This window comes from Rattus norvegicus, chromosome 1 (genome assembly GCF_021556685.1).
Source record: "Rattus norvegicus strain SHRSP/BbbUtx chromosome 1, alternate assembly SHRSP_T2T, whole genome shotgun sequence".
Lineage (NCBI taxonomy): Eukaryota > Metazoa > Chordata > Mammalia > Rodentia > Muridae > Rattus > Rattus norvegicus.
In genome coordinates this window covers 194,202,501-194,229,495 of record NC_141534.1, presented here as the reverse complement: position 1 = coordinate 194,229,495, position 26,995 = coordinate 194,202,501, and the positions used below count along the sequence as shown (strand labels likewise).

The window sequence follows — 26,995 nt, the reverse complement described above, 5'->3', positions numbered from 1 at the left end:
GCCCAGAAATCAGGAGAGGCAGTTAAGTTGGAGATTTTTCTGCTTTATCCTGTTTAAACTGGTGCTGAGCCCAGAGTGTTCAAAGGTCAACCCCTTAGCACAGTTAAAATCCGTTAAGACTTCCCTTCTTTGTGTACTAGGAAACTGCAGATTCTCGTTCCACTCCAGAGATTCCCAGCTTGTATACTCTGGGGCTGCTGATGTCGAAGCCCAGATATGCTTTCCAAGTGACTGAGGCCTAGTACTGCAAGATCCATCCTAGTACCTTTTACTCTAGCTGAACATCAAACCCCCTGCAGGAAGGAGGTACTGCATGGAGGTCCCTATACATCTGCTCAACTGAGGTAGTCATGGAGTCTGTGCTCTTGCTCCCTTTCTTACAAAACTGCACGCACACACGCACACACACGCACACACACACACACACTAGGTGATGTCCCTCACCTCTAAGAGCTGGCAGTCTTCAGTTACCTTACTCTTAGCTAAAGAGGGTGGGGCCACCAGCTTCTCGTTGAATTTATCCAGTCTTCTCCTAATCCACAAATCCGTACACAGCCACTGTCTTCCCAGGAGCTATGGCTAGTAAAACCCTGTGATAGCTGACTTGTGATTATTTGTTTTCAGCACCCCACCCCCCAAGTATCTCAGTCCCAAGCAATATGCCTCTTTGAAGACAGAATCAGGGTATAGACAGACCTTTTAAGTGTGCACAGTGCCAAAATGGATTCCTCAGGAGTTCTCTCACACAAAATGCCACATGTGGTTTTAATGTTTAAGCTTGTTCTGGAGATGGATAAAGAGACGAACTTAAAAAAGTCACATACACACATATAGCTTATGTGCATGTTTGTACACATGTGCTTTCATACCATGGTGTACATGTGGAGGTCAGAAGACAAACTGCCCCAGTCAATTCTCTCCTTTCACTGTAAGAGTCCTGTGGGCTGAACTTGATCATGAAGCTTGGCAGCAAAGCCTTTACCATCTGAGATTTCTTGCTGGCCCCAAACACGCTTCGGGTCTTTATTCTTCTATCCTCCCTGCTCCAGTGGCAGCAGGTGTGACAGCAAAGCAACTTTCCAGTCAGTAACCCGTGAGCAAAATGTTGGAGGCAGTACAGTTCTGAGATGCAACTTGGCACCATCCCTCCACAGATGCAATGCTCTGCTAGTAGCCTTCTCTATAGGTACCAAGTTCTGAGAGGATCCATAGGTATCAAATTTTGTGAGTGGATCCCCTCTCCATTGATCCTCTCTTCATAGTAGATCCCATGGCTCTAAGGCTTGTCACTGGATCCAAATGCCCACCCACAAGAAAAAAGATGACATAATATATGGAAATATGTATTTACAGTTTCCTTGACTGATCTTCACCAGTCATGTGTAGTACTGGATGAGGTAGCCTAGCAGCCATAATGGTGGGCCACCTTCCAGGACCTTTCGACTCACATTTCCATGAACATCCCTCCCAAGTGTGATGCATCTCCAGTTCCCTGACCTTGCTCCTGCCCATCTCTCTGGACTTTCCCTGATGTGAGAGGTTCCAGGTACTGCTGTGGCTGCTCTCTCTGATCTAAGCCCAAGGATCTTCAAGACTGGCTTGGAGCCAACAGGCGTGTGAATGCTCTGTCCCATCTGGCTACTTTCCTCCCTCTGCTAGAGTGGGTTAATTAGAAGAGATCCATTGATCTACCTTAAGTCTAGGGGAGTTAGGAAGGAGCCAGAAGCAGAGCAAATAAACCCCCTCCCTTGCAGCCTCTGCCTTGTTTGGTTTTGTTTTCAACAGGCTAAACCCACAGTCCACAGTAGGGGTAACAACTCCGCCCCACTCCACCGCCTCCCCGTTTTGTTTCTGGAGAACAGCCAGTCCTAGCACTGTTTCCACACCCTCCCACTTGGGACACAAAATCTTCAGCTCAAAGACCATTTCTGCATTCCCCACATTGCAACGCCTACACAAAGATCCCTATCACTGAGCACCCGGAGGCAAGGCTCAGAACCCCAGGATCAGGTGAGTGGCAGAGTGGGTGGCCACCTTGTCCTGTCCAGATACTGGTTCCAGTGTTCAAGTGCCAGCTAGTCCCTATACTTTTGTTAGTCTACCTGACCCCTGCCTGGGCCTCTAGCCTCTCTGCTTTCCCCATGCATACCCGACCTCAGAAGAGCAACTGTAGCTTGTCTGAGCTCCCTTCTCTTTTCTGGCTGGTTTTAGACTCCTTTTTATTTTAATAGAAAGTCTCTCCCTACCCTGCAACAAGCTGCATAGCTAAATTGATTATATTTTTCTCAGAGCAAAATAAGGTATCAGTTCTAGATGGGCTGAGGCATTTCTGAAGGTAACAGAAGTCCAAGGGGGGAAAATGGCGAGAGGCCATGGGCTGGCAGCTGCTCTAGGAAGTAGTACAGAGACTTAGCTGGTGCCCAACATTTTCTTGCATACAAGCTAGAATAAACTGGGAAATATCAAACACTGTATTGATTCTACCTCAGAGTACTTTAATGCCTGGACTATGTATGCTTGGGCACTAGGGACATGGGACATTCCACAGGGGAGCAGACGAATAGCACAATAGTGACTTGGTGGAGGTAGATTTGCCTTTGATTCCCAGATCTACCTGCCACCTTGGGGGGGGCTCTGCCAAAGCCTCAGGATCCCAGTCTTAAATAATTCAGCACACGGTACTGTGAACTTGCTAGTGGGTTTTACTCTGTTCTTAATGCAGCAACATGGAGTTCTCCCGTCCACCGCTAGTGCATGTGAAGGGTATCCCACTCATCAAATACTTTGCAGAGACAATTGGGCCATTGCAGAACTTCACAGCCTGGCCTGATGACTTGCTGATCAGCACATACCCAAAGTCTGGTGAGCACTGGTTCCCACCATATACACACTTTGGAAGCAGGTCTAGACTCTAAGCCCTGCTCACCTCTTGTCCCTCCCTTTCCAGGTACTACCTGGATGAGTGAGATCCTGGATATGATCTATCAGGGTGGCAAGCTAGAGAAGTGTGGCCGCGCCCCCATCTATGCCCGGGTACCCTTCCTTGAGTTCAAATGTCCAGGGGTTCCCTCAGGTATGTGCATGGGGGTGCTAAAAACAAGTGGAGAAAGGCAGGACCAGGTCCCAGTTTAACAAAGTTCCCTGTTCAACATAGGTCTTGAAACTTTGGAAGAGACACCAGCCCCACGGCTCCTTAAGACACATCTGCCCCTGTCCTTGCTCCCTCAGAGTCTGCTGGATCAGAAGGTCAAGGTAAAAACAAACAACAAAAATCCCATTATGGTAGTACCTTCCGGCATGTGGGGAGCAGAGGCAGAACGACTGGGAGCATTTGCTGCACAGCAAGTTCAAGACTGTGTCTCGGGGCTGGGGATTTAGCTCAGTGGTAGAGCGCTTACCTAGGAAGCGCAAGGCCCTGGGTTCGGTCCCCAGCTCCGAAAAAAAAGAACCAAAAAAAAAAAAAAAAAAAAAAAAAAAAAAAGACTGTGTCTCACTCAAAAAGACAAAGAAAGAAGGAATGGAAGGGGGAAGGGGTGAGAGGAGGCAGGAACCTTTGGAGTCATCGTGGCTTTGGTTTGTTCTGTTGGGAACTGTAGGACTACTCAAGCCCTGGTTCATCTCATATGGAGGGTTACTGGCTGTCACTCTGGAAGGGCTCAGGTAACAAGGAAAGTGTATGCTGAGTCTAGGTGTTCACAGGACGTAGACAGGCTGATGGGACTCTGACTTAGCATGTGGATGTACTGCCAAGAAAGGAGTCAGATAAAACAGTTCAAGGAATTGCCAGGACTTTGGTATCAGAGAAGGTACAATCTTAGGACAATGATACCCATACCATGAGATCTCAACAACTCAACTGCCAGTCTTGTTTTCTCTTCTGCTATCCCAAAAGGAAGTGTTGGGAATTCCCGCATGCTAGAAGGTCCCACCACCTCACTTGATCTTGTGAAGGGTGATAGGAAAGCAGAAGAAACAGAACTGTGGGTGGGCTGTCTTCCCCTGCAGGTGATCTACATTGCCCGAAATGCAAAGGATGTGGTTGTCTCCTATTATAACTTCTACAACATGGCCAAGCTGCACCCTGATCCAGGCACCTGGGACAGCTTCTTGGAGAACTTCATGGATGGGGAAGGTGGGTATGAGTTTGCTGCAAGTAAGGCTGGACCTGAGGGGCACAGCTGTGGCTCACAAGGCCTGTGCCTACGCCCTGTCCTCTCCCAGTGTCCTATGGGTCGTGGTACCAGCACGTGAAGGAGTGGTGGGAGCTGAGACACACTCACCCTGTTCTCTATCTCTTCTATGAAGACATAAAGGAGGTGAGCCTGCCTGCTCCCACTTGCTTCTGTGTCATACCTGCTGGGTAGGAACCTTACCTGGCCCTATACTGGCCCTCTGAGCCCCATGCTATCCAAGCCCCACTGCAGACCAGCACTTGCAGTCCTACTTCCTGCTGAGGACCACAGCACAGCTCAGCAGGAGAGCTGCACAGCCCTTACCTTGCTTGCAGTAGGTGTTAGTCATATGTGCCATCACTGATTGGGTGGCTTGCTGCTCTTGCTTCTCCCTGCTCCAGAGGTGCCAAGTCTGGGCGCCAGTGATCAAAGTCTGTCCCTGTCCTCTCCCAGAAGGAACCCAGTGATCATGCCAAGATGGCAGGGTGGGAAGCCTCCTATTTTGCCCCAGGGTAAGAGGCACAGAGTCAAGGAATCAGTTCTGAGAATTCCTTAGTAGAAGTGACCTGCTCCTTGCAGGTGACCCTCCAACCTTATTCCATCAAGCATCCAAACTGAGATCTTCTTCCTGTTCCAGAACCCCAAAAGGGAGATCAAGAAGATTCTAGAGTTTTTGGGGCGCTCTCTACCCGAGGAGACTGTGGATTCCATTGTTCACCACACATCTTTCAAGAAAATGAAAGAGAACTGCATGACTAACTACACAACCATCCCCACTGAGATTATGGACCACAATGTTTCTCCCTTCATGAGGAAAGGTGGGTAGTAGCCTAGATAGGAAGGGAGATTGGATGTAACCTTGTAACCTATAGTCAGTCAGTCTCTCTCTCTTTCTCTTTTCCTCTCTCTCTCTCTCTCCAGGTACTACTGGGGACTGGAAAAATACCTTCACTGTAGCCCAGAATGAGCGCTTTGATGCCCACTATGCTAAGACAATGACAGATTGTGACTTCAAGTTTCGTTGTGAACTATGAGTGGATTATGGCTATACTGGGAACCAAGGCAAACTGACACAGCCCATCATGATCTCAAGTAAAATGTGATGTGTTCAATCTACTTGTTGTATGCCTAGAGGAAATCTGAGCTAAGAGAATAGGATTGGGGATGTGGCTGAGGCAGAGGGTTTTATCAACGCATGTCAGGAAAGCAATCAGTCCCAACACCTAAAAAGAACCTAAAGTACAAACATGCAAAAAATAGTAAGATAAACTATATTTTACCTGAAAGAATAAATGCCACTGGGAAATGACTGGACCTTCTCCCTCTTGCGGCCATCAATCTCACGTGTCTGATGGAGGAGGGCAAGAGGGTCTGACGTAGTGAGGCCCAGGAGACATGGTGAGAGGGAAGAGTATTTATTGGATCATAGGAACTCCTTTGTTGCCTTCTCCCATGAGGTTGGCTGGGGCAGATTCAAGTCTGCCAGCCCGATTCACTTTTTCTTGGGCTCCTTACAAGCCACCACGTACCTCTGGGCCACATTGAGGGGAGGGGAATAGCCATCTGCATAGGAGGTGTCTTCAAACAGGACTGAGTAGTCATCCTGAGGCTGAGGATACATACAGGAAGGGTCAAGGTGCTTCTAGGCCAGGGCAGCCTCTCCTTGCCCTGAGCCCTAGATACACCTCCCCACCTCTCCGGCTTTCCTCTCTACCTTGCACTCAAGGGGTCTGGTACTACCAGGGAAGCCTATGTGTAGGAGATGAAGAGCAACAAGGCAGAAGGCAGCATCCTGAAGAACGAAGGGGAACTACCCCAAAGACCTTCCATGGTGGCTCCTTACCCTCTGTGGTGGGGTGTGGATCAGGGCACGGTAGAAGCAGGTGGTCTGGGGATATAGAGCCAGCACCAGCTGCTCCTTCTGGAATAAGGCCTCAGGGTCTGTCTCAGGGTTAGCTTTCCACTGGGGCAGTGGGATGATGCGCCGTCGGCTCAGGGTATGTCTCCTGGGGGAACAATATAGGCCATGACCAGGGAAGCTTCTCCCAAAAGCTTGGTGACTCCCCTGCTCCCCACTTGGACACTCACTCTTTGCCTTCTTCATCAATGTCGTCTACCTCATACCTGTAGGCAAACAGAAGTGAAACAGTGCTGGAACAAAAGGCACAGTTTGTACCTGGGAGTGGGGGATGAGAGAGGATGAGAGGGGCTGAAGAAGCTTGAGGAAGCACCACCCAGCACCCTCTGTTGGAAGTTTTCCTCCCGTGCTGCAGAAGCGGGTGTGGTACGAATGCAGTCAGGCACACACTCACTTGTTGGTAGCATGGCTGTAACTGACTACTTCAGCTAGGATCCACTGCTCATCCCCTTCCACAGCCTTCACCCTAGCAGCCACCTTGTCTCCAGGTTTGGCCACATAGTCCCCTGAGGCTGGAATGGCTCCACAGAGGGGTGGGGGCCTGTAGAGAAAGCCTGTTAGTCTGGCCCCCCAACACCAGCCCTCTCTGGCTAGTTCCTGCCCTCACTTGTCACCAGGCTTCCCGATCCAGAGGGGCAGGGTCATGGCAGACTGCTGCAGTAGTGTCATCAGCACCCCTCTGCGCATGGTCTTCCGTGGGGGCTCTGAGTCATTGTAGAGACCTGCGATCTTGGCCGCTGTGGGAAGCAAGTGAACCCCTGAGGCCCTGTGTATGGTACCTGACCCAGTCACACCCCAGCAACTGCTTTGAGCTGGAGCCCTTTATACCAGGAGTCCCCCAAACTTATCCTCGTCCCTTCTTAACAGATGTCTAAGGCTGAGTCTAAGGAATTGCTTGGCAGGTCTAACTACTAAATGGGTGAGATGCCAGGACAATGGACACCTTCGTGGAGAGGAACTAAAGCAGTGCACAGTGGGGCTTCCAGGATTCAGGCTGCATTCTGTTCCCTGACTGAGGTGCTGGGCCAATGAAAATTCCTGAATGATATACCTACGCTTATCTCCTTTCTACCAGGGCATGTAATTTTAGCAAAAGCTGCACAAATTATCTAGTGTGGATCCTTGGCCTCCTCACACTCATAGCTCATCACCCTCTTTAATTGAAAACAAACAACAATGGTACCATGATCACACTAAGCATTGCTTCTGGGGCAAGGCAGATGTCAGGAGGCCAAGGCAATGGAACCTGAGGAAACCTGGAAGGCAGGGGGCTAAGTAAGTTTCAAATATGTAGCTGGTCTAGGAATACAAAGGGTGACAGACTGTCACCACAGCATGCCATAGAGAAGCAGGACAGGAAGGGAAGAGACGGATAGCCCTGGCTGAGTGAGCAAGGGCAGTATGAGGGGTGGGCAGAGAACTAGGCAAACTCTCTGCCTCTGAGTCGTGTCAGACAGCTCTGAGGGGTGACCCTACAGATTCAGGTCCCATATTCCCTTGCTAGAAGCCATGACTATTGTCCCACAAGCCCCCACCTTGCCTGGTGAAGAAATGCCCTGCATTTTCTCCCACTCACCAATCCGCCTCTCTTCCAACAGAGACTTGATCTCAGCTATCTTATCCAGCGCTTTGCGGAGGATGCTAGGCAGGGAAGGGAGAAAAGAATGCCAGGTGAGGCACTCAGCACGAGCTTCATGGCAGTGGGGACTCCTCAGACCAAGTCTATGATGAAAACTTCAGCTCCTGGTGGGTGTGGTGGCTGACACCTGTAATCTCAACACTTAGGAGTCTATAGCAACTGTGTTGTGAGTTGATGCTATGTTAGCTATAATGAATCCCAGGTCTGCCTGGGCTAGAGTGAGGCCTTGCTTCCAACATCAAAGGAGAGTCTACAGAGATGGCACAGTGAGTCCAGTATCTGCTGTGCAAGCCTGAGGATCTGAGTTAGATTCCCAACACCCATGGGAGAGCCAGACAGCATGGTGTGCTCCTGTTATCCCAGCACTGGGTTACCACAGAGACAGCTGGATCCTTGGAGCTCATTAGCCAAGCAGCCAAGTCAATGGGTTCCAGGTTCAATGAGAAACCCTGTTTCAAAAACCAAGATGGATACTCAAAAAATCAAGGAAGATACCCAATGCTGACCTCTGGCCTCTACATGCACACTCAACCATGTGCACTGACACTCCCATGCCTGGGGACCTACAAAAATATATGTGGATACCACATTAAAAAAAAAAAAAAAACCACACACACATACACATATATCAATCACACAAAAATATTAAAAGAAAAAATACAGACCATAAATAGAAGTGAGTACTATCCCAAATAGCTCAGTCAATGACTGTATATGTCACAATTCTGTGACAGTGGCCCCACAGAATTAAAATGAAGGTGAATAAATTTTACTGCCTCATGACACCCCTGCCAGCAATTGAGGTTTGGTCTTTTTTTTTTTTTTTAAAGATTTATTTATTTATTTATTTATTGTAAGTGCACTATAGCTGTTTTCAGAAATAACAGAAGAGGACATCAGATCTCATTACAGATGGTTGTGAGCTACCATGCGGTTGCTGGGAGTTGAACTCAGGACCTCTGGAAGAGCTGTCAGTGCTCTTAACCACTGAGCCATTTCTCCAGCTCTAGGTTTGGTCTTTTATTGTGTACAATAATGCTAAGTGCAGCCCTCAGGGAGACCTAAGTGAGTTATGTGATCCAAATTATTTCTGATTGGTGAATAAAGATTCTGACAGCCAATAGTTGAACAGAAGAAATATAGGCAGGGTTTAGGGTTCCCAGGCTTGGGGGGGTCTGAAGAGAACCCCCAGGGGAGAAGGTGAGGAGAGAGAAGCTGCCATGGGTTAGGTGAGTCATGAAAACGTGGCCCCAGGGCTGGCCAATTGGAGTTAGGAGCATCCCAGATGAAACACAGTAAGTAATAACTCAGGGTTTTCAATAGGAAAGTAGATTTTAATAGCATCAAGGATAGATATCTGCCCAGCTCCTGTGTTGTTTAGGCTTAATTGTAAACATAAAGGTTGTCTGTGTCTTTTATCCAGGAACTAAATGGCCAAAGGCAGGGTAGAAACCCCAGATTGGAATTAAAAATTTCTACAAGAGACAGCTTAATGTTACAGTGTAACATGCTACATGCTCTACACTGACAGTCATATACAATCCCACTGGATTATAGTAACAACTGTGACACTGGCAGCTACCTTACACAGCTGATATTCACAGAATGTCTTTATTATGTAAGAGACCACAGTGTCAATACATCAAAGTTTATGTCAATGCCCTGTGATATTCACACTCTGAGATTCATCAACGACGAGTCTCAGAATGTTAACTAACCAATGACTATATATTCTTTTTAGTGCTAGGGACTGAAACAAGGGCCACTTGCAAGCTGGGCACTGAGCACTATCCCCAACCCTATTTTCAACTGGAAAAGCATAAATAGCAGTCAGGCATGGTGGCTCATCTTTAGTCTCAGCACTTGGCAGGCAGAAGCAGGTGGATCTCTGAGTTCCAGGCCAGCCTGGTCTACAAAACAAGTTCCATGACAGTCAAGGCTAAACAGAGAAATCTTATTTCAAATAATCAACCAACAACAGAAACAAAGAATACCACCAGAAGATACAAAGAGCAATGTTGTATAAAGTGGAGATACCACTGAGAAGGAAGGTCACTGAGAGGCCACTGCTCCGCCCTACTCTGCAGAAATCCTGACAAAGCTCTGACCTGAATGACAAGAAGGGATGCCTGATTTGAGTATACCACTCCCTAACAGGCTCTGTGTTTGAGCAGGTGGTCCTTAGCTAGAGCTTTGTGCATGATTCTGGATGCTTTAGGAGGTGGGGCCTTGCTAAAGAAAGAGGGCTGGTAAGGTATAGACCTTATGGGTTCTGGCCTGAGCTCTGCTTCCTGAATACAATGTAACCATCAGTCTCATGTTCCTGCTGCCATGCCTTCCCTTCCACGCTAGAAAACCCTCTCAAAGCATGAAGCCAAAATAAATCCTTCTTCCCATTAAGTTACTTCTTTTGGGCATTCCAATACAGTAAGGAGTAAACAACACAGGGAAACTCCAGGGCTGTTCCAAGTACAGAGGGAAGGGAGGAACCAGGAGCCTAGAGAGACTAGCCCAGCTCAGTGTGGCCAGGTCACAGGGACTCATTCCCTGTAAGACTGAAGCCGTCCCCACTCCTGTGTGGTCCGGTGGCCTGGCTTCCAGAAGCCAATTTACAGGGGCTCCAGGCTGGCAGTAGACAGTAGACAGCGTACAGCTTCTCCAGAAGTTTCTTTATCTCAGATCTTGTGAATTCTTATGGAAAAGGCTCCAAAGTTGATCAGCAGGAACAACTTCACTGTGGGTCACTGTTATTCTGTTTCCACAAACCCTTGGCAAAGCTTGTGGGTGCTGGCACTCCAGAAAGCAAAGAATGATAGTCAGGAGGCCAAAGAACATCAGGAGGCTGATGTTGCTGTGGGACTGTTTGGAGAACATAGTTTTATGTCATAAGTCCAAAGCTGCAGTCTACATGACATCAAAACAAACAACAAAACCCATCAAGAATCCAGCCCAATCCTTCAGGAAAAAACAAAAGGGTACTTAAAACTAGAAGTTATGTGAAATGGGATATTCAAAACAGCCACAAAGCATTTCCCCACAAGACATTTGGTGATTACACAAAGGAAAACAGAAACCTGGGAGATCCCACATCAAGCAATGAGACAATAGTATCTTGGGCCTTCTAATAGAAAGTTGTTACTGTGTTACACACACCCGAAGCAGAAGCTCAAACCTGATTCTAGAAGTCAGGAAGCACTAAGTACACCCATAGGAGGGACTACCACAGAATAACTAGCCTATAACCTGCAAAAGGTCAAGTGACAAAGGAATAAGAGACTGAAAACTGTTCCAGATCAAAGAAGACTCGAAACAAGACACTGAGCGATGGAGATCTGCACTAGGACAGGACCTGTCTCATAGTGAAACTTGAGTAAGTTTTCTGGGTCACAGTTTCATATCTGAACTGATGTCCTAATTTTGAGATGATTACAGTTTTAGGATCATGTTCCAATATATATGATATATAATAAATTTTAAAAATGTATCTGATATATAAGAAACAGTATGTTACTGATTACCTAACACCAAGTGGCATGGGTTTGTCTGACCTACCTGGCAAGTACCCTGAATGGTTGGACCTGGTAGCCTCATCTCTTTGGCTTGCTTTTTCTCTTCCAGCTGCTAGGTTGGGAAGGTCTGGTTGGATGTTTATAGGGTGACTATATTATTTAAGAGTCTAAAAACCTGAATTCGGAAAAATATTTCAATGTAGGCCCATGTGTACCTAACTGCCTAAGTGCTGAATGCTAGGTAAGTCATGCCAGACATTCCATACCAAACTCCAGTCTGAGTCTTCACTCTGCTCAGTCAGGGAAGGAAGGGGCGGCTTGCTTTTTACTCTCAAATGAAGACCTGGGGGTGTACTCAATAGTACAGAGCTTGCTTAGTATGCATAAGGTGCTGGGTCCTCTCCCTAGCACTACAAAAGGAAACACACACACACACACACACACACACACACACACACACACACACACACGCACAAAAACAAAACAAAACAAAAAACAAACAAACAGAAAAAAAAAGCAACCCACATGCAGCACTCTGCCTTATGCAAGCTCCACTAGCCCAGGCAAGTGCTCTTCTGCAGGAGTAGAACCCATCCATCTTCTGTTCTGTGCCCCAACCACGTCAGACCACTCCAACCAAACTAGAAACTCTGACATCCAGATCTTCCTGTCTGCAAACTAGCTCCCTAATGAACCTCAAAAACTGCTGCTCTTGGGCTAGCCTTTGCTCCCTACCTTTCTACCATGTCATCACCTTGGAATTGGTCTCTAACTGGCCTTGAATCCTGCCCCAACCCTTTTTATTGCAGCTTTAGGCTTTATTGGTTCCCAGAGGCCTCTAAAGTGAGGCTTGTGGTACATCAGGCTCTTGTGAACTACCCTTCTTCCTAAGCCACGTAGGGCATCCTTATGGCCCTCAAAATGCAGGAATCACTAAAAACATCAGGCTAACACTTATTAGGAAGGCTTAAAATTAATTTTCTGGCTACAACCTGCTCTAAAAAATAGAAAGCCTGGGGGTTGGAGATTTAGCTCAGTGGTAGAGCGCTTGCCTAGAAAGCCCTGGGTTCGGTCCCCAGCTCCAAAAAAAAAAAAAAAGAAAGCCTGGCAGTGGTGGTGCAGGCCTTTAATCCAGCCTGGTCTACAGAGTGATTCCAGGATTGCCAGGTTTACACAGAGAAACCCTGTCTTAAAAAAAAAAAAAAAAAAAAAAAAAAGGTAAAGAGAATTGGCTACATATAATGCCACATTAACTGTAACTTGTCAGAATTCTGTGAGATGTGTTCATTTAAAATAAGTGTGCAGTAGAGAGGCCCTATTCAGCACCTGGCAGAGTTCTGTGGACTTTCTACCTTAGAAGCCAGGCTTCCAAGTTGTATGGGTTTTGACAGATTTTATAATTCCTTGACAGTAAATTGGGACAACACTATAAACTACAAAAAGGAGTGCTTTGAGGATCAAGTGACATAAATAAATATATGAAGTATTTAGACCAGGCATGGTGGTGCATATCTTCAATCCCAGTACTAGGGAGGCAAAAGGAGGCTAATCTCTGTAAGTTGGAGGCCAGCCTGATCTACATGGTTAGTTCCAGGCCAAGGCTACATGGTATGACTCAGTATAAAAAAATAAAATAAACTGAAGTATTTGGAATGGTACCGGAGCACAGCAGTGTCACCTAGTGGTCCTTGTTTCCATTACAGGCTGCAATAGTCTGTACCTCATAGGAGGGGAGGGCCGGAACAGTTTGTAGAATCTGGCATTCTCGCCATAATCCCACTGTATGTTCACAGTCTGATAGAGTTGTTAACCAGTTTGTAATGACAAGGCAACAGAGATTCAACTGACTGACTGTCAGGTCACATGACTAGGAAGTTGTGGGGACAGGACAAGCTTTACTGCCATCTATAAAACAATAAGCTAAAGGGGAAGGCTGGGTAATGAAACAAGAGCTTGGGAAGGTTCAAGCAATGGAAAAGGCTGAGTGGGACCCTCTTCACAGACAGAAGGTAAGTTGAGGCCATGGTCCCCGAGCATATGTGGCCCAGCCCGGGCAACAGGGACGGAGAGAGCAGCACCCCGTGAGTGACACTTACTTGCACTCCGCCTCCGCATCGGCCTTGGCGGTTGTGTAGAGCCCTCGGAGCTTTGTCCGGTAATAAGGAGAAACTGTAAAACAAGGACAAGGAGCATGAACAAGAGGAGGTGGCAGTATGTGCCTTGATTCCAGGACACCAGGGTCAGCTTGAAGAGGCCAGGGCCTGGATTCCAGGCATCTGGAAGTTTAAACACGCTTCCAGGTTAGTAAGATGGCTTAGTATGGACAGAACTTGCCTCACTTGCAAGTACCAGGAACCAGCTCTATAGCTCAAGTAAAAAAAAAAAGTCAGGCATGCCAGATGCATTTGTTATTAAAATCACAGTAGATATCTATAACTTTAAAAGTTGAAGGCCAGTCTGGCATACAATAAGATCTAGGACAGCCAGGGCTACATAGTGTACTGTGTCTACAAACAAACAAATAACGAAAAAAGGTGAATGGTGTCTGAGGAACAAACACAAGGTTGGCCTTTGCACATATACCCATATGCATACATATGCGTATATACAACCACCCCAACATACATCTAAAAGGGGCTTCCTGTTCGACATGATCACATTTCCATATGGTAAACACACCATCATCATTCTTGAAAAGCGCGTTCTAACCTGTTACCTGTCCATACATGTCATGGACATGTCATGACAGTTACTGAGAAGAAGTATGCATTGTCCAAAGCTAATTTAACTTAGAGAGCAGCAGGCTCAGGGCGATGGCCTGTCTTGGGGCATATGCACAGGCCATAGAGGAGCTCTGCTGTAAGGTAAGTTCTCTGCCATACAAGACTGCCTTTCTAGTCCTGAGCTGAGGGACTCTAGGTCCTTTGGTGCAGAGCAGTCTGTCATCAGTCCCTGTCATTTCAGGTCATTCAGCCAAAGGAATAATGACCCTAAAGAACAACTTTGGAATATGCAATACAGCAAAAACTGCTTTTGAGACACAGTAAGTTCCTGTTCCTAGTTGCAGCTCCTTCCCACCTCCTTTCTCTCCTGCCCTGAATTACTTACTCTTGTTCTCTGTCTGCATTCGCTCGTGGGTTTTCTGAATGTTCACCAAGTTGTGCTCACTTCTCGATCGCTCTTCCTGTAAGGAGGAGGTCAAGAGGCCATGAGGTAGACCTTTTACACTAACAAAAGCCCCCTGTTTACATTAAGGTTCCCTCTGGGTTACACTGTCCTGAGGGATCTGTCCCTATCTCCACAGTCCTATATGCAAGAGTCCTACCTCCCTAAGCATCCTCCACACCCCTGCTATCCTCGTATCCCATCCCATGCTCCCAAGGCTCTGGCAATATCTTTTTACTTCTCTAGTTTTGTCCTTTCTAGAATTGCCACACAGTTAGAATGAAGTATATGTAACCTACTGTGATCTTTCACTTAGTAAAAAAGTGCCAGTATTTCATCACTCTTATTTTTCAGGGTACACTTACTACAAAGGGTATTATCTGAAAAGGACTTTCTGGGACTTGCTCCCTATTGGCTCATTAGACCATGTGATCCAGCAGAACAACCAGTGTGTAAGGTATGATACATGCCTTTCAGTCTAGCACCTGGGAGGGAGAAGCAGATAGGTCTACAAATTCTAGGCCAGCCTGGTCTACATAGCAAGTTCCAGGCTAGCCAGGCCTACATAGAGAGACACTGTCTCAAAACAAAGCGCGCTTGTGCGCATGTGCATACACACACACACACACACACACACACACACACACACACACACACACACACACACACATATTTCAATGAGCAAATGCTTGGCAAATCCTTGGTAATAATGAAGAAAACAGAGCAGTGACATGCCCAACATGTCACAGTATGCTACAGGCACAAACATACACCACTCTTTATTTGTGAATGAAAAAAAGCTATTTTAAAATATAGGAAATGGAGAGATGGCTTAACAGTTAAGTGCACTGGCTGCCATTTCAGAGGACAAAGGTTCTGGATCTGATTATCTCTTCTGTCCGCTGGAGGCACCAGGTATGCACACAGAGAACATGTAGGCACTCACCCATAATCATAAAATAAAAATAAGTCTGAAAAAAAAAAAAAGATTAGTGCACTAAGCAGATCCAATTCCCTGGTAGTCACGCAGGACAAATTACAGGTGCACGTGATTATCCATTTACTACTGGAATGCGGCACTGTACATTTTTGGGTATGAAGCACACCAAGCCCATTGGTATACATGCACAACATGAGTAGCAGAGTAAACAGAACAGAAAAAGGCTTTGCGAAGAAGAAACAGAAGATGGCCTATGCATTGTGAAACAAGACATGCTGTAGCCAGTCTTTTGCTACTTTGTGGGTCCTTTTTTCACTCTTTCTCCACCCCTTTTCTTCCACCCTTTCAACCCTCTAACACTAGGTAGGAGAAAAAAAAGATAGAGGGGAGAGGAAAGAGATCACTGAATAAAGTCAGGAGTCAAAAGGGAGCAATGTTATCATTAACACTAGCTTCTGCTGATTAGGGGTTGTTGAGTTCCTTAAGGCAAGTTAGATCTTCAAAGTCGGGATATCTTATTGTTTCTTCTCTGTGTTCCACTGCTTAAGGGAGGCAAACTGCCCTGCCTCTTGGGGCTCTAGCATTTACATGACTTCTGAAAAGTCCCCAAATTACAAATGTCACACAACTACAGAAACTATCTGCAGCTGGCAAAACCACAGTCCTGCGAGAGCACAAGGGCAGCTTTATTTCCAACTGAACTGCACTTCAAATATAATATATGTGGACATGGGCCAGGGTAATTAATTTAGGCAGCACAGGGTTAAGATGCAAGTCTGGGTTGTCTAAATCCCATTCTAAAGTGCTTTGCCATTTGACTAGATGCTGGAAGTTAACTCTAAATCTTCATATTGTGTCACCTAGTAAGAGCATCCATGCTTACTTGGAGTTTGGAAATAGAGGAAGGAGAGGAGTGATAGCTAATATGTGTGGTCTAAAACTAATCATGGTTGCAGTTGTACAACTAATTACTAAAAATCACTAAATGTTTTCAATAGGTCTGTCTTTCAAACAACTGTTAAACAAAAAGAACCCTGAAATCTTGTACTTGACAGAAAACCCAACAGGAATGGCAGTCAGACACAAGAATCCCTCCTTCCACCGCCTTCACAGCTTCTTTGCTCATGTACTTGAGGTCTCTTTGAACATAACCCCACCTCCATACAGCCTAGTACCACAGCCCAAACTCTGCTCTTACCTGGGTTTGCTTGATCAGCTGATGGAGCTCTGTGAGAAGCTCTGCAATTCGAGAGTCAGCAGACACAAGGGCCATGGGATAGGCCTGTGAAGGGCATCTGGTCAGAGAGGGAAGAAGGATGGGAAAGCTGTCATTGCCTGCTATGGGTTGAACTGTATAGATGACATGTAAAGTCCTAATCCTTGACACATGTGAATGACCTCTCTGGAAATAGAGCCTTTGCAGATGCAAGCTAGCTTAGAATAAAACCTTGATGTGGAGTGACTGTGTCCTTATAAGAAACAAACGCATGCAGAGGGAAGGTGGGCACATACCACAGTGGCTTTGACCTTGAGAGCTTTTGTCTTAGCTTTCAGAGTAGTCAGAATAATAGCCAAGGACCACCACACTGTACTTTAAATAAGACTTTATATGAAGATGCTTTCCAAGTCAAAGGAACATTATTTTCTTACTAGAGAAGAAAGAGAAATCACACACACACACGCTCATGGCAAGGTAAATATGGTAGTATTATGAGGAAAATAAAATGTTATTTAACAAAACATAATTAGAAAAATAAAAACAACAATAAAAGATAAAAAGAGAAAGTTATGACTAGGTGAAGATACATTTAAAATAAAGACTGACTGACAGGGCTGGAGAGATGGCTCAGTGGTTAAGAGCACCGACTGCTCTTCCAGAGGTCATGAGTTCAATTCCCAGCAACCACATGGTGGCTCACAACCATCTGTAATGGGATCCGATGCCCTCTTCTGGTGTGTCTGAAGACAGCTACAGTGTACTTATATATAATAAATAAATAAATCTTAAAAAAAAAAAAAAGTGTGCGCCTGGCAACTCAAAAAAAAAAAAAAAAAAAAAAAAGGCTGACTGGAATAGGGAACTGGGGGAGAGGGCTGCTGGAATCTTGCATACCACCCTGCTTCTTAGTAGGGTTGCTCTGGAGCCAGGCATGGGGTAGATACCCACAATTCTACCTACTCAGGTGGCTGAAGGAAACATTCCAAGTTCCAGGCCAGAACTAAACTACATAATGAAAGCGTAGGTCAGAAGTCATCTAAGAAAGACTTTGGCAAGCAAGTGAGATTTCTGGAGACAGCCCACTTTTTTGCATGTCTGCAATGGGTGAGCTTTGAGAATGCGGGGTCCTTAGGGAGTTCATTCCAGGATTGTTTTGCTGCTGCTATGCTTTTCCTGCCATTATTACATAGCCGAGTGATTCCTGGGCAACAGCCTACTCTATTGGGCAAAATTCCTCCAGATCAGCATGAAGATGAACTTTCATAAATTAATGCTGTTTAGATGAATTAATGACTTTATAGAATTCCTGATTTGATTAAAATAATTTTGGGAAGAAAGTTTAAGATGTTCTTAGTTGTTTTGCCAGAAAGATATAATAAAGAATCAAGAATAGAATGTGCCTCCCCCTCCTCATAGAATAGTAAGTAAAGGCTGAATAATAAGGAATACAATGAGCTTTCACAATCACACTAAGAAAAAAAGGTTGGGGACAAATTTGTGACCAAGGACAAACAGTCATTCTAGGTCAGGTCCAAGGACGAAGCCACAGATGTGCACTATGATAAAGCAAGGCCATGAACCTGTTGTTTTGAACTTATAATGAGCTCATAGAATGAAACACTGCTTTCAAACATACTATCGGGGTTGGGGATTTAGCTCAGTGGTAAAGCACTTGCCTAGCAAGCGCAAGGCCCTGGGTTCGGTCCCCAGCTCCAAAAAAAAAAAAAAAAAAAAGAAAAGAAAAAGAAAAACAAAACAAAAAAAAAAAAAAACCCCACACTATCAACATCCTTCTGTAACTCCCATTCTGTATAACATTTTACCTATGAGGTAGTTTTATAAAGAACTTTTGTCTAAGAAGGTATAAATTGCCAGAGAGAAGAGATAAAGTGTGGCATTTGGGGCTCATCAACCAAATGTATATATTTATGCATTTGTCTCTATATACGTACAATATATACATGTGTGGGTATATGTGCATGTATATAAATATGCATGAACACTTGTGGAATTGTTGAGACAGGTAGATGTGTCTGGTAAAAATGTGTGTGTGTGTGTGTGTGTGTGTGTGTGTGTGTGTGTGTGTGCATGACCTTTTCTCTTTTACTGGCTCACAAAGAGTTAACAAACTCCAAGCTTCTCACCTGGCCAATGAGGGGCCCTAGAGTCAGATTCCCTGCTGATAGCAGCAGGAGTTTATTGTCAGGAATCAACAGCTTTTGGTCACTAAACCACAGAGTTAAGGACAGAAGAATTGACAAAAGTGAGCAGCTTTTGCCATGAAATAGCAAAGGGTTAAGGACTGAAGAATTGCCAAAGACAAAGTGGCTTTGGTCCCACAGCTGACTCCATACCTCTTCAATGCCTTCCTCAGGAAAATGGATACTGGCAACCTTACTTCAAAAAAGGAAACAGAACAAACACTGAGGTGTGGCTCAGTGGTAGAGTGTTTGCCTTGTGTACACAGGTCCTGCATTCAATATCTAGCACTGTGACAAGGGAAAAAGGGGAGAAAAAGGCTCTAATGTGACACCACACTGACAACAGAAAGATGCACAACTGAGAGCCTAAGGAGGCAAGGGGCAAATGCCTTCATGTACATTCTTTGCACAAAGTCGTCCACTGCAACATAACCAGAAGCATCCTACTGCTCCAATCAGCTTCTCAGCATTCTCTGAGAAGAGCTCAGAGGCAGACGACTACGTGGGATAAAGACAATGACAAGGTTCCACATGGAAAGGGATCTGGCACCCTTCTTCTGCACATGCGATATGTACAGAAGAGCATCTCTCTAGGCATTGGTGTTTTTACAAAGAAACTGGGAGAGTTGTGGAACAAACCACTGTGATGACAAGCAGCCTTTTGAAAAACAGGATGCTGAGCTCAAACAATAAGAGGCATATTGCTGCCTAATGAGCTTAGGTAAAAGCAGGGGAGATGGTCTGGAGCAGGTTGGAGAGATGGCTCAGTGGGTGTGGCGACTTGAATATGCATGGCCCGGGGAGTGGCACTATTAGGAGATGTGGCCTTGTTGGAGAACATGCCACTGTAGGGTGGGCTTTGAGACCTTCCTCTTAGCTGCTTATGGTAAGCCCGTAAGCCAGTCTTTTTTTTGGTCTGCCTTTGGATCAAGAGGTAGAACTTTCAGCTCCTTCAGCCCCACACCTGCCTGGATGCTGCCACGCTCCTGTCTCAATGATAATGGACTGAACCTCTGAACCTGTGAGCCAGCCCCGATTAAACATTGTCCTTTAGAACTGGAGAGATGGCTAAGGGGTTAAGAGCACTGACTGCTCTTCCAGAGGTCCTGAGTTCAATCCCCAGCAACCACATGGTGGTTCACAACCATCTATAGTAAGATCTGATGCCCTCTTCTGGTGTATCTGAAGACAGCTACAGTGTACTCATATACATAAAATAAATAAACCTTTAAAAAAAACCAAAAAAAACATTGTCCTTTATAAGTGTTTCTTTGGGACTGGAGAAAATGGCTCGGCGGTTAAGAGCACTGGCTGCTCTTCCAGAGGTCCTGAGTTCAATTCCCAGCAACTACGTAGTGGCTCACAGCCATTTGTAATGAGATCTGATGCCCTCTTCTGGTGTGTCTGAAGACAGCAACAGTGTACTCATAGACATAAAATAAATATTAAAAAAAAAAAAAGTGTTTCTTTGGTCATGGTGTCTCTTCACAACAATGGAAACCCTAACTAAGACAGAGGTTGGTACCAGGGACTGGGATATTGCTGTGATAGGTAGGTCTGACCATGCTTTTATTTGGAAGAATATAGATTTGGAGACTTTAGATTTGGAATTCAGTGAAATGCTTTAAGTGGGGCTTAAAGGGCTATCATCGTAGGAATATAGAAGACTTTGTTGCTGAAGGTGGTTTGAACTGTGGAAGCCTGGCTCTAGAAGTTTCAGAGAAGAATTTTAGTATGTGGCTGAGAGACCGTTCTTGTAATATTTTGATGAAGAATGTGGCTGCTTTTTGCCATTGTCCAGAGAGTCTACCTGAGGCTAAGGTGAAGAGATTTAGATTAATTGCTTTGACAAAAGTCTCAAACAAGCCTGGCATAAATTCTGTTGTGTGGTTAAATTTCACCTTTTTTTTTTAAAAATTATTTTTATTTTATGTATGTTGATTTATTTTTATTTTATGTATGTTGAGTACTGTTGCTGTCTTCTTCAGACACACCAAAAGAGGGCATCAGATCCTATTACAGATGGTTATGAGCTACCATGTGGTTGCTAGGAATTGAATTCAGGACCTCTGGAAGAGCAGTCAGTGCTATTAACCACTGAACCATCTCTCTAACCCCAAATTTCACTCTTATGAAGAATCTTTTGATGAAAAGGAAGAAGCTACGAAAGGAAAAGTAAAAATGTATGGTTCAAAGAATAAAGGGGCATCAAGAAGTAGAATGTTGCTGAATCCTATGTCCAAGAAGAAAAAGAGCAGAGTAGCTTTGGAAGATCCCACCCAGCTAAGCTTATTGCTTATGCATTTGCTGCTGAACAAGGAAGAGTTATATCTAGGCATTATTACATGGCTATTGCTTTCATTTGGACTTTTAATCTGGAGTGAACGACAATCCGGAAATGAAATACACAAGCTTCTGATCCAGACCTCGAGGAATAGTGGCCATGAAAAGCTTAGGTCCAGGCATGGTGGCACAAGGATTTAACCTTATGGAAGCATTTTCTCAATTGTGTTTTCAAGTTGATTACAAAAAAAAAAAAAAAAAAAAAAAAAAAAAAAAAAAAATTCCAGCACTTCAGTCTGCTAGTTGGGGCCAAAGTCTAGGTCTTTCCAAAGATTAGCTAGCAATTTTGTTCGGAGCTGGCTTTTGAGGCTTCTGCCCACCGCCATGGACGAGCCATCACAGAAAGTTGACCCAGTTGTGTATCCAGAAACTCAGATGATAGATCTCAGAGGAAAGGTGGAGAGGACTCACCCCAATGATTCAGAAACCCTACAACCAGAAACACTAGTAAAGGTCATGAAAAAGCTAACCCTGAACCCCAGTGCCAAGTGGCCAAAATATCATCGTCATCACAGCCTTCGTCACCGGGTTCAGAACCAGCCTGTGGAGAACAGAAGTGAAAGAATCATGAGGGAAGTTCAAAGCGCCTTTCCCAAGAGAAGGGTCCACACATTGTTGTCGTCGGTGCTGAAAGAACCTGTAGCAAGGATGAGAAGATTTGTTCGGATTGAGCAGAGACAAAGACAGCTTGAAGGAAATGAGAACAGAGATGAGCCATTTAGATGTCTCTGCACTTTCTGCCATTATCAGAGATGGGATCCGTCTGAGAATGCTAAAATCGGGCAGAACCAGAAGAATTAGGGCAGTTCGAATTGTACGCCGTCCTTGCCGTTAAAGGTGCCACACAGCAGATGTGAAAGCTGTTTTCTGTTAAGATTAAACTTTTCTTGGTGCTAGGGACATCTCTTCTACTTGTTAACCTTTAAATTATATAGGATGTGTGACATTTGGATTCATGCGAATGACAAATTTACCCAAGAATTGAGCATGAGTCAAAGCCTGGTAGTTTGATTTAGAAGGTAATTGGAATAGATCTTTCAGATTTTCTAGTTTGCAGAGAAATTTGTAATAAAGGCAAATTTGTTATCTTTAATAAATACAAGAACAGATTAGAACGAGACATTGGAGATGGGGGATTTGTTTTTACAGGTGCATGTGTGGGTATGTGCACACTCGTGATGTTCAGAGTTCGTGTGTGCTACCAACCCTGTTTATTTCTGCTTGAGACAAGGTCTCCATGAGGCCTCGCTGGTCTTTTAACTCCTGGTCCTGCCTCTCGTTTCCGAGTTTTGACACCATAGGCTTGTCAGCAAGATCTGGAAAAGGCTTGATTTTTGTGTTTGTTCATGCTGTGTAATAAACAATTGGTTGATATATTCCTAAAAAAAAATAAAAAAATAAAAAAATTCCAAAACCCCTTGTCAATCTGACACACAAGTGGCATCAGTATTCAGCTTTAGTCTTTATTTTCTTGCCCACTCACAAAGATTTCATATTAATGTCAGCACCTCAATATAAAATACATCGCAAACTAAAACTACAATCTTTTTTTTTCTAAGATAGGCTTCACTGTGTAGCCTTGATTGTCCTGGAAATCATGCTATAGATCAGGCTGGTCTCAAACTCAGAGATCTGCCTGCTTCTGCCTCCTGGGTGCTAGGATTAAAGGCCTATACCACCACCCAGCTCCCACAGTCTTTTTAAAAAAATTATAATTTTGGGGGGGGGGGGCGAGACAGGGTCATGTGTCCCTACACCCTGATGTATCCTGGTCTTTAAAAATTCAAACACTTTAAAAGGTCAGTCTTCTTAAAAGTTCAAAATTTTCTCTAAAATATCCAATGTCTTAATACTCCAAAGTCTCTTAACTTCAGACCACCCTCCCCAACCTTCCCCTCCTCTCTTTAAAAAACATTTTATTTCAAGAGAATTATCTGGGACTCACAATGACCCAGGCAGCTTGGCCTGTCCTAAAGAAATGCAGGACAAATGACTAAAATGCCTATTAGCATGTCAAAATGTATCCTTGGCCTCTAGGTTCACTGAGTGCCTTTGGCTCCTCAGCACTTCTCATCCTGCCCCAGCCACTTCTCATCCTGCCCCCTACTTTAAATCTCTCCAGCTCAGGGGCTCCCCCTTCTCTTTCCCAAGCATCTGTTTTCTCTATAACCCTGATAATTTGGTCACAGGCTCTTTTGGTCCTCTTAGCCCTCTCTCCTCTCATGACCCAGTTCAATCTGGACCCTTCCAGATGCCTCTCTGGCTGTCCTCTTCCTCAGATCTGCAATGAAACCCTTCTCTCCAATCATATCTTGGAACAGCTGTGTCCTCATTTTCCCTTACAGCTCTGTTTCTCCAGTCCTGCCAAACAGATCATGGAGCTTGTCCTACAAAGTCAGGCCAGCCTCCTGTCTTAGGCAATTATCCATGATCCTGGCACCTCCAAATATGCTGGTGTCTCTGTGGTAACTGGGCTGTACCTCTGCCCCGCCACATGGTGCGGAGCCTCGGCTGCTCTCCATGATCCTTCAACCCTAAAGCTCTCATGCCACCAAAGCCTGTAACATGAGGGAGATTCTTTTTTTTTTTTTTTTTTGGTTCTTTTTTTTCGGAGCTGGGGACCGAACCCAGGGCCTTGTGCTTCCTAGGCAAGCGCTCTACCACTGAGCTAAATCCCCAACCCCATGAGGGAGATTCTTACATGTGATCAAATTTGGCTGCCAGTTTGAGATGCAGCCTTGGCTCTCTCTGGATCAGTTTCTGATGCCAGTCTCTTATTAGTCACTGCTCATCTGTCAACCCTTAGCTAACCAGCACTGATTGTACCAGTAAAGCAAAAGTTTTACTTTAGTGGTCTTATTAATCACAGCTGAATCTTCAGCTCCAGCTGACCAGACACCATAGATTCTTAACTCAAATGTATTGCACACACTGTCCTGAACATCTTTGAGGTGCTCTCAAACTTTACAAGTATCATCCGCATTTCTCCAGCACCTTTCCAAGCTCCACAGAACAGCCCATTAAGCTCTAAGTACCCAATGGCTTCTCCTGTTCCAAGTTCCAAGTTCCAAAGTCTTCCCACAATCCTCCCCAAGAGAACATGGTTAGGGTCTGTTACAGCAATATTCTACTTCTAATACCAATCTATCTTAGTTAGAGTTTCTATTGCTGTGATAAAAATACACTCATCAAAAGCAACTTAGGGGGCCGGAGAAAATACAGAGGCATTTTCTCAATTAAGTTTCACTCTCAGATGACTGTAGCATGTGTCAAGTCAACAAAAACAAAAAACAAAACAAAACAACAACCACCAAAAAACCCCATGTACTCAAACGGCATCTCCATCACTTCATGGCAGTCAGGTTCTGGGTCAGGTTTTGCTCTCCCTAACTCATGCCCTAGGGGCTGCCTTACCGGCACCCCTGCCACAAGGGCCATCGAGATGGCATGGCAGCACCAGGGTAAAACATCTAGACCAAAAATTGATGTTGGGGCTGGGAAGATGGCTCAGCAGTTAAGAGCACTGGCTGGGGGTTGGGGATTTAGCTCAGTGGTAGAGCGCTTGCCTAGCAAACACAAGGCCCTGGGTTCGGTCCCCAGCTCCGAAAAATAGAAAGAAAAAAAAAAAAAAAAGAGCACTGGCTGTTCTTGCAGGGAACCCTAAGTCAATCCTCAGCACCCACATGGCGATCCCATGACCTCTCTCTGACCTCCTTGAGCACCATGCACACATATGATGAACATACCTGCAGACAAGACAGCCATGCACATAACATAAATAAAAGTAAAATAGGGGTTGGGGATTTGGCTCAGTGGTAGAGCGCTTGCCTAGGAAGCGCAAGGCCCTGGGTTTGGTCCCCAGCTCCGAAAAAAAGAACAAAAAAAAAAAAAAATAATAATAAAATAAAATAAAATAAATAAATAAAAGTAAAATAAAATTAATCTTCATATCCACAGCTGATTTTCAACAAAGAATGCAATGCTAACTCAACGAGGAGAAAATAAGTGATGCTAGGGACTGTAAAATTAACTTTTATTCTCCTGATGTAACTGCTGACTCCAAGGCTTACTGCCTCCAACTGCTAAGCTTCCAGCCTTCGTATTCTCTAATCTAGGCCTACACTGTTCTGAGACTTACTGCTGAATAAGCTCACCCTTCCTAGTTCTTTCCAAACTCTGGCTGGCTGCTTCAACTCAGCTGTTCTGGCTCAAACTCCTCTCCAAGCTGACTGACTCAATCTGGCTTCTCTCAAATTTCTCACTGAATTGCTTTGCTTGACCTCAAACTAACTCTAGTAATCTTTTCTAATCTTCTGGCTCTACCTCTATAAAACTCTCCCAGGAATAATGCCTACCTCCCCCGGCCCCCCCGCCATGCTCTGCTGTCTTAAGTAGCTTCCCTTTTCATTTTCTTCTCATGAGAGTTGGGTATATCCTATCTTTTTTTTTTTTTTTTTTTTTTTGGTTCTTTTTTTCGGAGCTGGGGACTGAACCCAGGGCCTTGAGCTTCCTAGGCAAGCGCTCTACCACTGAGCTAAATCCCCAACCCCCGGGTATATCCTATCTTTGACTCATTCTCTGATCCATCACTTTTTCTGCTGCTCAATTAAGACATCACTTTCAAACATGGGTGCTTCCTTCTACAAACTAACTTTACTTTCATTGTTTGGGATTAAAAGTGTGTACTAAAGGCAAGTCTGTTTTCCACCTAATGTGCTAAGGGCTGAGCCACACAAACGGAAACAGATTTTTTGAGTAAAAACAGGATCTTGGGGTTCACAGTATGATCAAATATCTGGCAACAAGGGACTGAAAATCTAAATACAGAAGAATGGATTTAGATTGCTATCTGAATAAAACTGACCAAAAAAAAGATAGAAAAATAAAATTTCTGAAATATATACAGCTTTCCATCACTGTGGAAAAACTACTCAATATAATTAACTTAAAAGGCAGAAAAGTTTATTTTGATCCAACTTCAGAATTTCAGTCCCTGACTGTGTTGCTCTGTGCTTGTGATACACAATATATCATGGTGGGGGACATATGACACAGGAGGTCTGCTCACTCCATGTCATTCAGGAAACAGATAAGGTAGACCGAACTGAGGTCCAAATACTCTTTTCTTTTTTCTTTAAAGATGTATTTATTTATTATATTTATATGAATACACTGTAGCTGTCTTCAGACACACCAGAAGAGGGCATCAGATCCCATTACAGATGGTTGTGAGCCACCATGTGGTTGCTGGGAATTGAACTCAGGACCTCTGGAAGAGCAGTCAGTGCTCTTAACTGCTGAGCATCTCTCCAGCCCCCCAAATACTCTTTTCAACTGTGCCTTGGTTCTTTCTTCCTGAATGAACTAATTTACTTCACTAGCCCTGTTCTATACAGTCTGGAGATGACTTTTGTCAACCATACTTTCAGGTTTAAATGAAGTTTACTTATGAAGTATGTAGCAAGAAAAAATAAAAGAATAAATAGCAGGTAGAAGCAGCAGACAGCAAAACGTCATCAAATGTATTCATTCTCAAAACACCAAGAAGACACATTTCCAGACAAGGGAACTTAGAGGACAATAAGACAAACATGCTTGAGTCTGAAATGGAGGGTCCCCAATTCTAGAGCCAGCCTCTCAGTAAACTTGAACAGTTCATGACAACTGACCGATATAACGCACATTATAGGCCCTACTTCCTAATGGCTCCACCCCCTCCCGAAACACTGAAAACCAGATATGGACTTTTATGGAAACATTCAAGAGCCAAACTAAGTATAGAACATAAACTTGCAATCTCAGTACATAAAGGATCAAGCAAGATGACTGCGAGTTCAGGGCTCTAATAAAACCTTGTCATTAAAAAAAAAAAAAAAACCTTGTCATTAA

General features: G+C 44.7%; 2 protein-coding genes and 1 pseudogene across 8 annotated transcripts in view; 2 read left to right on the top strand and 1 right to left on the bottom strand.

Annotated features, from left to right (window-relative positions):
- The first annotated feature begins 1,944 nt into the window (after positions 1-1,944).
- On the top strand, positions 1,945-5,480 carry Sult1a1 (sulfotransferase family 1A member 1). Its single transcript, NM_031834.2, has 8 exons — positions 1,945-2,010; positions 2,723-2,862; positions 2,948-3,073; positions 3,155-3,252; positions 4,006-4,132; positions 4,222-4,316; positions 4,810-4,990; positions 5,094-5,480. The coding sequence occupies exons 2-8, from the start codon at positions 2,727-2,729 to the stop codon at positions 5,204-5,206; spliced, it is 876 nt and encodes a 291-aa protein (NP_114022.1). The 5' UTR covers positions 1,945-2,010; positions 2,723-2,726; the 3' UTR covers positions 5,207-5,480.
- A 91-nt stretch (positions 5,481-5,571) lies between these two features.
- Positions 5,572-26,995, bottom strand: part of Sgf29 (SAGA complex associated factor 29) — a 33,485-nt gene continuing 12,061 nt past the window's right edge. For 2 of the 6 annotated variants that reach the window (XR_015686248.1, XR_015686254.1), the window contains exons 2-10: positions 16,542-16,638; positions 14,347-14,422; positions 13,335-13,407; positions 7,667-7,731; positions 6,698-6,827; positions 6,485-6,631; positions 6,261-6,348; positions 6,016-6,178; positions 5,572-5,781 (exon numbers count right to left, since the gene is read on the bottom strand). Coding sequence is in view for 4 of the 6 variants with exons in the window: in NM_001398753.1 (NP_001385682.1) it covers positions 5,665-5,781; positions 6,016-6,178; positions 6,261-6,296; positions 6,485-6,631; positions 6,698-6,827; positions 7,667-7,731; positions 13,335-13,407; positions 14,347-14,422; positions 16,542-16,616 (882 nt within the window). In the remaining 2 variants the exon portion in view is untranslated. Of the gene's footprint in view, positions 5,782-6,015; positions 6,179-6,260; positions 6,349-6,484; positions 6,632-6,697; positions 6,828-7,666; positions 7,732-8,540; positions 10,589-13,334; positions 13,408-14,346; positions 14,423-16,541; positions 16,639-26,995 lie in introns of those variants that run through there. The other 4 variants (NM_001398753.1, NM_001398754.1, NM_001398755.1 and 1 more) reach the window with 2 other exon arrangements.
- On the top strand, positions 21,404-22,852 carry Dppa3l3 (developmental pluripotency associated 3 like 3; annotated as a pseudogene). The gene has a single exon (XR_015652579.1). The product of XR_015652579.1 is annotated as a developmental pluripotency associated 3 like 3 (transcript).

What these genes read in the sequence shown, in the direction of transcription:
- Sult1a1 (NM_031834.2), top strand. Translation starts at nt 2,727, where the DNA reads ATGGAGTTCTCCCGTCCACCGCTAGTGCATGTGAAGGGTATCCCACTC. An exon ending in CAGCACATACCCAAAGTCTG is followed by an intron (nt 2,863 to 2,947) that starts GTGAGCACTGGT and finishes CTCCCTTTCCAG; the next exon opens with GTACTACCTGGATGAGTGAG. An exon ending in TTCTCCCTTCATGAGGAAAG is followed by an intron (nt 4,991 to 5,093) that starts GTGGGTAGTAGC and finishes CTCTCTCTCCAG; the next exon opens with GTACTACTGGGGACTGGAAA.